This window comes from Pelecanus crispus, chromosome 8 (assembly GCF_030463565.1).
Source record: "Pelecanus crispus isolate bPelCri1 chromosome 8, bPelCri1.pri, whole genome shotgun sequence".
Taxonomy (NCBI): Eukaryota; Metazoa; Chordata; class Aves; order Pelecaniformes; family Pelecanidae; genus Pelecanus; species Pelecanus crispus.
The window spans coordinates 25,728,991-25,738,297 of record NC_134650.1 but is presented as its reverse complement, the minus strand read 5'-3'; the positions used below and the strand labels follow the sequence as shown (position 1 = coordinate 25,738,297).

Sequence of the window (9,307 nt, the reverse complement as noted above, 5' to 3'; positions counted from 1 at the left end):
TCACCTGCACCAGGGCTGTGGTTCAAGGGGTGGCCCAAGGCCCTGGGAATGTCCAGCTGGGACCAGCACTGTCCCAGGCTGGGGCTTCACGGCCATCATGGGAAAACAGCCCTGGTGCCAACAGATCTGAAACAGGCCTGGGGACAGGGTGACCTCCCACACTGCAGGCACTGGCACCCATCCCAGCACATCCAGCCCCACTGCTATGCCAGCTGTGTGCCCACCAGCAGCCCCCCTGTGCCCCCCCATCACAGCCCTGCAGTGCTCTCCCTCTCCAGCTCCACAGGCTGCAGTGAGAAGTGGCACAACTCATTACAGCAACAGCCCAAGCACCCCAGGGCACCTTTTGGCAGCACATTCTCAAGTCCCCACTTGCGTAGGTAGGTGCCAAGTTTGGCCTGTCACCACTGCCTGCAGCTGGCAGCAAGGGGACCTTGCCCTGCCTCACTACAAGCCACACAGCTCCTGGCTGCTATAAAGCTCGTGGCCCCAGAGGCACAGCTGTGTCCTCCCAGGATGGCGTTTCTGTGGGCAGTTGCCTGCCTGGCCCTCACCAGCACTGTCTCTGGTAAGCGCTGCCCGTGGATGTGGGGAGGTCCTCGGGGTGCAGCAGGACTGGGGCACCCCCAGGGATGGTGACACAGAGCCACCTGCACCAGTGCAGGCAGCCCCCAGGCGTGAGCCCTGAGCTTTCGGGGTCATCCTTGTGCCTGTCTGCCTCTCCCACAGGCTGCGGGGTGCCTGCCATCACACCCTCGGTGCATTACAGCGAGAGGATCATCAACGGGCAGAAGGCAGTGCCTGGCTCATGGCCCTGGCAGGTGTCCCTGCAGGTACTGCACCGTCCCGCTCCCTGGGCAGGGGCAACATCAGTGCCCTAAGCACCGCAGCGGCACAGCATGGCGAGCCGGGCACCGGTGTTGGGAGGTGGGCAGGCATCAAGGAGACCCACGACACCCTCTGCCTGTCCCCAGCTTTGGCAGGGCTCAGCCTGCCCAGCCCCAGCTCTTCCTCCCTCTTTCTTCCCCAGACCCGCTGGGGATCCCACTTCTGTGGCGGCTCCTTGATCAACGAGAACTGGGTTGTCACAGCTGCCCACTGCGAATTCAAGTGAGGACCAATGCCCAGCCAGCCCACGCCGGTGCTACCCAGCAGGGGCAGGGGCTCAGGGCGTGCTGGGCATTGCCAAGCAGCACTTGGGACAGCCCCAAAGGCCAGCACCTGAGGAACTGAGCAGCCCAGGGCTCCCTCCCCGGCTGTCCCCATGGTGGCTTCCCTTGGGCACACAGTGCTGCTCCCACCCCAGTTGCTGGCTGCCATGCATCTCTCTGACTCCCTTACCTCTTGCAGCCCGTACTCCCACGTCGTCGTCCTCGGGGAATATAACCACAACTCCAACACCGAGTCCGTTCAAGTGAAGACCGTGGTCAGGGTGAGCCGGACTGACACAGCTGCGGTCCTGGGATGGGGCTGCAGCTCTGCGCTGCAGCTGCTCCCGGAGGACAGGGATGAAGCGCTACGGTATTTCTTGGCAGGCCATCACAAACCCCAACTGGGACCCCTACAACCTCAACAACGACATCACCCTGCTGAAGCTCTCCTCACCCGCCCAGCTGGGACCCCGCGTGTCCCCTGTCTGCCTGGCCTCTGCCAACCTGGCTCTGCCCACTGACCTCCAGTGTGTCACCACTGGCTGGGGACGCACCAACACCAACTGTACGTACGCTGCAGCTTCAGGGAGGGCTGTGTGCGGCTGCTGTCTTTCCTGGGGGCTCTGCAGGGTCTAGGGGTGCCCATGGGCACCTGGGGGGGTGACACCACCTGTGCATGTGGGGAGGGGGATGTTGGGCAGTTGACTGACCCTGTCTGGGCACGTACAAGTGTGCATACACATGCATTGGTGCAAGCACAGGTGTAGGTGCGTGCTCAGGAGGCAGGTGTGTGCATATCCCAGGTGTGCATGGCACAATCGTGCATGGGTACAAGCTTGCCCTTGCTCAGGACTGCTAGCACAAGATTATCACACCTGGGGAAGAAGGCGTACTTTGGCACAGAGGGGGAAGGTGCTTTGCATGGCAGCACCCATATTTGGGAGCACCACCAGGAGCTTGCCCAGGGTGCCTGTGCACTCCCAAAGGCCCCAGGAGACCCACCGCATCAGGGTGATTTAACAATGCTTCTTTCCCCTAGCCCAAGCCTTGGCAGCGCGCCTGCAGCAGGTAACCCTGCCCTTGATCTCCCCGAGCCAGTGCATACAGTACTGGGGCAACCAGATCACCAACTCTATGCTCTGTGCTGGTGGGGTCGGCGCCTCCTCCTGCCAGGTAAGGAGCTGAGGTCCCACTGCACTGCAGGGAGGGTAGAGGAGGAGGACACTTGGGGTCTTGCATCTATGGAGCCAGAGATTTAAGCTATAGCATCTGGCCATGTCCAGGGGACCAGGTGGCTGGGGTGGCAGGGACCAGTTTGGAGCACGTGCCGGAACCACTAAGCAGGAACTGTCTTCTCCGCAGGGTGACTCTGGCGGACCTCTGGTATATCAGAACGGGAACGTCTGGACCTTGATTGGCATTGTCTCCTGGGGAAACAGCAACTGCAACGTCCACACGCCCGCCATCTACACCCGTGTAAGCCAGTTCCGAAACTGGATTGACGATGTTGTCACTCAGGGATAGAGCCAGTGCCAGAAGGATCCCTTTGCTGGGCACTGCTCCCAGCATGGTGAGCTCAGCAGAGCCGGCAAAGGGCTGAGCTGGAAGCAAGGCACCCCACTTCATAATAGTGTCCAGCATTTGCTTATGCCAAGTGCTGCCTCTGGCTCCTTTCTTCTTGCGACGCAGACCGGGGTGGGAGGCACACGTGGGAAGCCTGGGGCACCCTGTGGTTGGGTGCTCCTTTCCTGAACCCCAGCACCTCCCAGAGCTGGAGCTCGGTGCCCAGCTGGGACCCAGCAGGCAGAGGGGGAGCAGGGCTGACTGTGGCTCAAGGGCTGCTCAGGGGGTCTTCAAACACACAGATCTACACCCTGGCACCAGCCCAGAGACCATTACATCGTTGAGGGTGGGTGATGTTACCTGTAATGGCCTTGCCACCAACCCAAGTGCGAGGTGTCCAGCACCAGCTGGTCCCACTGGCATCACCTCCTTCAGGAAAGGGCTTGTGGAGCTCACCAGGCTCAGCACGAGCAAGCACTTCGTGGCTTGTGATGGAGTGTGGGTGCTTGGTGGGTGTACAGGATCTTGAAAGATCCCTGTCTGCAATTTAAAGCTGTAACTTGCGTAACAGCCTGGGAACACAGAGCTGAAAGGGAGAAATGCCAATGGCAGCTCCAGCTCTTCGGAGGTGGAAGGGGGCAGCTGGAAAACAGCACGCTGCTTCACACACGCAGATTTGCCAGGTAACAGAGCAGGAAACTCAAGGCCATCCCAAAGGAAAATCTGAAGCTGAAAACAAAATTCAAGGCCAGGCAACAGGTTTTCAGAAGAAAGCACTGTTTCCACCCAAAGAGGTTCTTGAGATGATGGCAGGTGCAAAAAAAATAAGTCTTGTGTTCACACATGGTCAATGAATTAAAACCTGGTTCCTGGCAGCTCCAAACAGAGCTGGTCACAAGGACAGTGTGGAGAGGAGCAGGATCAGACTGTCCCAACATGAGGCGTGGGTTTTTTTTTTTTTCTTTACCAGTGATGTGAATGCGATATACAACCTTTGCTGCATGAATCACAGCCCCCAAAATGTTGTAATTGCTCTCATATCAAGCAGTCGCAGAGAAAGCGCAATGCTACACAGAGACATACCCATGGGAAGGGTTACCCTCCATTCATGATCTGTGAAGACAAATAGTCTGGCTCATATGCTTGAGTTGAAAAAAAAAAAAAGCTGCTCAAATACAGCCCAGGACTGATAAGTTTCAGTCTGGTTGGGTAAAATTTAGCTTCATTTAGTAGTCTCCTCTGCAGGGAGCAAGAGCAACTGGAGCAAACTGATGCGGGGGGACAAGGTCTTGCGGAGAAAAACGTGAAGCTGCTGCTTGGGCTCCTTTGCCTTGGAAAGCCTTGCCTGGGACACAGGGGAGAAGGGCATGGGGGCTGAGCTCCTTGCAAATCTCCCCTAAGGTTGGCAGTAGCAGCCGCACTAGGTACACAGCGGTCCCACCAGTCTGCCACAACATTTAGAGTGTGCTTCCACACACCTGAAAATAAATGTGCTTCCACACACCAGAAATAAAACCCATCACATGAAAGCAGCACACTCTGTTTTGGCTTTAGTTGGCTCCTAAATGACCTTAAAGACAGTTGAATGTCAGAGATGTGGGGATGGACCACACGGGCAGAAGAAACTGGTGGCCACATGGAGCTTCAAACAGGAACTGATCAACTGCAGCACTGCATGGATCACTTGTTCTGTGTGTTCAGGTCACTGTCATCCCTAGCATTGCTGGGACTGGGTCCCTTGCCCCTGAAAAATCACCTCCCTTCCAGGAGGACATGGTTCGAAAGGAGTATGCGTTTTTCACTTGATATTACAGGTTTTCCTGTTGGTCCATAAAAGCTGCTCAGAGTGAAACCAGAGACGTTTCACTCACGAGTTGCCCACAAGTTGCTGTGGGCAAACCAGGGTATTTCTCTGGCCCCGTGTGCCACCTTGCAGCAAAAGAAAAGTGAACAAAATGTCCTGAAGTGCCTGTTCAGCCTCCAAACCCTGCCTTCCAGCAAGAGGCTGACTGTTCAACTCAGCCAGAGCATCCCTGTGGACATCCCAGCTCTGCATGAGGTCTCCCTCAGGCAGCTCCTGGCCTGGCAGCTGCGTTAGAGAAACCAGCAAACTCTTTTATGGGCACTTTGGTACCTTCTTGCTCTACTCCAAGAACACATTAGAGGGGTGAGCAGCTCCTGGATTTCGATGCATTTACTGAGCATTGTTCACAGCCCAGAAAGCAGTGCTTTTCAGCAGTCAGCCCGTGTGCCATCCATGAGCCAGAAGTAATGACAGTAGAGTGATGGGGTACACAGAATACTTTTACATGTTTAGCAGACTGAGTACACAAAATAAATAATTCTGTACACTGTAATTGTAACGTTACAGACTAATTACAATGGTTTGGACCTCACCCTACAAGACAGTCCTTAGTATAAAGACAGGACTCAAAAGGCAAGTCACAGAACTGGATGCTTCTCAAAACAGCCCTGTTAGGAGACTAACGGGACGCGACTGGAGTTACTTCCAACTGTTCCAACCCAGCACCGGAAATCTGGCGACCAAAAATAACAGCAAGTGCTGGAAGACCTCCGGTCCTGAGAGCTTCCTGGGAGGTGTCTTTCCGTAGTGAAAGGCAACAGGAAAACTTACAGCAATCTGGGCGTGCTCACAGGAGCTGCTCCTTTCTAACGCACCTCGTTGGGGCTGCGGATCTCCTCCACATTCAGCAGACAAACACAGTGCAACGTTATTTGTAGCAGCAGCGAGTAGCTCACCCGTCACAAACACAAGGGATCTACAGTATTACCGTGCGGGGAGTACAGCAGGAAAAGGAAAAAAATGTCATCAGGAGGCCCATCGCTTCCTCTGATCCCCCCACCACAGGGACACTGAGGGTGGAAGGTACCAAGCTCCATGATGCTGTTGTCACCGCAGATCCCTGCAGCTTCACATTTTTTTTTTTTTTTTTGGCAAATTTACTGCTCAGTAAGGCACAGCTGACATCCAGGCACCTGCCTCCGCAGCACCCGAGAGCTGTGCTTTTAATCCAGACTGAAAGAGGAGACTGAGTGTCAGAAAAAAAGCACCAAAAACCTCCCAAGAGTGGTGTAAGCAACTTGGGGCTAGGTATCCACCACCAAGTGGTACAGGCACTTCATGACATTTTCCAGGATGAAGCTGAGCTGGTGAGAGGCCAGGACACAACCACCCTCCCTGCAAATCCCAGGGCTCATGCTGCTGCAAGAGAACAGTTTGTAACTCCTCCAGAGGGTGTGATCCCCCCCAAAAGCCAATCTCTGTGTTGCTTTCCATAATTTAGAAAACTAAATTAAGTCAAAACAATTGATATTTTGATTTACCCTCCCTCAAACCCTCCAAATCTTTAGTATCATCACTTAAACTAGGAATATGGCCCATGCAGTCTAGTAAGAGGCCTGTAACAGCCACGCAGTAGTTGTCCTATGTTGTACAAGACATAGCACTGCAGGGTCCTTCCTCAAAGGGAGCCTTCTCCCACCTGCAAGGCACCATACACATGCTTTTACCTGGCTCCAAGACTCACCATGGCTCCTGCAGAGCCAAATCCAGAGTTGCTGCCCAGTAGCTGAGTTAACCACAATTCCTATTCCAGTTTTAAAAGTTGACTATATTAGTACTTCAGCCAAACACCCGGGTAGAAAACAGGATTGAGAAATGGAGCAGGGTGTAAGAAAGAATGTAAATTATCAGAGCAGAAAATATCTGACCTAAAAGAAGAAAATATCCAAATTCCAAAGAAGTTAAGAGTGTGATGGTTTATCATTTCCAAAACAAACACGTAATGCAGGCGCTACACTGCAGCTTGTTTCCACACCACTACCAAAGCCAGCAAGTCAGAGCCCTTTTGTCTGGGATTACTCTCATCACAAAGCTATAAAGCTGCCCCTCACGTATGGTTGTATGTTTCCAAGAACAACGCAGCCCAGGAACTGGCAGGAGCATCTGGATGCTATCACAATCTCAGTGTTAAACAGCACAGACTGCTTCTGGATTGAAGGAAGGGGGGTTTCTACTGCCACTGGGTTGACATGTTGGTTTTTAGAAGCTATGAAGGGTGAGAAGCAAATCAAACATGGACAAGTAATTGCTGTTTTAGCAAAATCCACAGAAAAATACATTACGTACTCAAAAATCTGGATGCAAAGCTTAACAAGTCTGTAGACCACCTAACATTTCTGGAAGACTTTTTCACATGTCATCTCCAATAAACCTCCAAGGGAAAAAAAAAAAAAAAAAAATCAAGGAATCAACAGCCCACATTCTTTGAAGCCATAATTCTCTCCCCCAAGAGAGCAGCCAAACTCCCAGGACAAAACGATGGATTGTTTTACACAGTAGTGCTAAGTTCCAAAAGACAAACCACCATAATTCCCTCTACTTCTTAAAACTGCTTTTCCCTGAAACCAAATATGCTTGGAAGCAACACCCTGAGCTGCTCCATCATGTCTCATGATGGGAGAAGGTCCCAAACCTACTGCTTCCAGCCTCAGCATCTTTAGGCTTTGTTTTCTCCTAGTGTCGCCTAAGACGTCTCTCCAAGGCAGGATGCTGGTGAGCATCTCCTTGAGATACTGGTGGGTTGACCACACAGGTCTTTTCCCCAGCATTGAGCATCCCTTCCAGTGGGTGCATGTGGACTCATGCTTATCCCTGTGTGGGCTAAAATGCTGGGTTTTGGGATCAGTGTAGGAGAAAATGGTGCCACGCTGAGAAAGCCGTTGAACATCTAGGACTACAGGTGTGGTCCAAGACCATCACTCAGCACACCAAACCCAGATTCCTCTTTGTAAAGAGCATCTCACCCCGAAACAGTGGGAACGTAACCAGAAGAGGGCTGTACTTGGACAAGGACACACTAGAATTTGCCACTAGGTGTCATTCTAGCTTCATTTTCATTGTATGGACAGACGTACAGAAAACAAATGCACTGGTTTACAGAGATTTCCACCCCAGCTAATATAAAGACTGCAACTCAGCAATGGCTTGGAACATGCATTTGTTACCTGTGTTCTCCCAGCTAATTCAGTAGCAGAGGAAGTCTTCCAAAAACCCCTGTGAGCCAAATTAAGAACCACCATTAAGAGCCAAAGAAAGAGATTTAAAAATTAAAGACATTTCAGAGAGATTTTAGCTTCTAAAATCCCTAAACTAGGCACTCCTGTAAAGTGTAAACTCCTGAGACTTGACATAAACTGAGAGCTGAGATGCTCCTGTGGAATATATACAAAGGCAGATGATCAAGATAATTCACAGTGGAGAGCTGCATAGAGGGCAGATTGAAAGCACCCAAACTACTTCTCAAATTTATAGCACTTTGCCTGTTCTCCCCACCAGACCCAGCTGAAAATGTGCCACAACTGCAAGGATAAAAGCACTCAAGGAATTGTTCTTAAGCTGGACCTTGCAACGTAGCATTTGGACCACTGCAGTTTTCTGTACAGAGTAAAAACAGAAAGATCACCGAGGGCTCCAAGGGACACTTGGATGGAGCTCTGCTAGGCTCCCCTCTGCCCACGTATGTTATTGTCTGGGTTTCTGCAAATACTGAATATAGAGAAAAAAGAGGGACTGAGCCAAGAGTGTTATAATCAGATGATGGAATGAAAGCCCATAAAATTTTTCCCCATGTTTACATTGATTTTTCCATGCAACCAAGAAAACACTGCATTTGTAAAGAGAATTAGAGTTCTTTTTCTCGAAAAGCCGAAGCCCCTTATGGGATGGACTTGGTCCTCTTCTTGGTCCTCCCCACTTCCTAGTGGGATGCCTGAAGACCACATCTCCATACCACAAAGAGTCAGGTTGCAGCTATGCAGTATTGCTCATGTGGGTGAAGGATCCTCCCTTCTGCCAACTCACCTTCCTGGTCATAGGGTATCATCACAGAAAACTGACACTGTCAGGAACCTATATACCAACATCTCACTTCCCAAAACATATTCCATCACAAACTCACCACAAATGACTTCGCTTTGAACTTTTCCTGGTGAAAAACCAATTGCTGAAAAGAGCAATGAAGCAAAAATTGTCACAGATGAGAAGATCCTTTTTCTGCTTTGTGAAGGTGGAGAAACAAGCTTGGTCAGACCAGAGCTCAACATCCTGACCTCCTCTCCACCTTCACTTACCCCCCCCAAGGGAAAGCATGAAGGAAGTGTGGGTAGACATCTGCACAACATCTGTGCATTCTGATGGTCTAGTGGCTAAAGGAAAGGGTCTGAGGTTCTAGAGGTCCTGGCTCAGTTCATCAGTTTGACCTCCTTGCACAGGCAAAATACCTATTTTAAGGATAAACATGCAAGATAATCTGGGGAGGGCCATGAAAGCACCCAGGAGGGAAAAAGAGATCACAGTGCCTGGGTGTGGTGCTCCAAACGTGCAGAACACTCTTACACGTGACAGCTCAAAATCAGAAGCCCTCTGAGAGGAGCATCCTGCCATGTCTAAGCATACAGGGGAAGAACAATTTTCCAGTTGATACTTGTCTTAGAGTGGTTGCTGCTTCTGAAGAGCTGTTTGCAGTAATATGAGGGGTACTGAACTGTTTATGAAGCCAAATGTGGCAAGC

General features: G+C 51.5%; 1 protein-coding gene across 1 annotated transcript; it reads left to right on the top strand.

Moving 5' to 3' along the window:
- The first annotated feature begins 516 nt into the window (after window positions 1-516).
- Window positions 517-2,676, top strand: CTRL (chymotrypsin like). Its single transcript, XM_009485223.2, has 7 exons — window positions 517-568; window positions 730-833; window positions 1,031-1,110; window positions 1,351-1,432; window positions 1,536-1,716; window positions 2,191-2,324; window positions 2,514-2,676. Exons 1-7 carry the CDS (start codon window positions 517-519, stop codon window positions 2,673-2,675), a joined length of 795 nt encoding a protein of 264 aa, XP_009483498.1. The 3' UTR covers window position 2,676.
- Window positions 2,677-9,307: the final 6,631 nt, after the last annotated feature.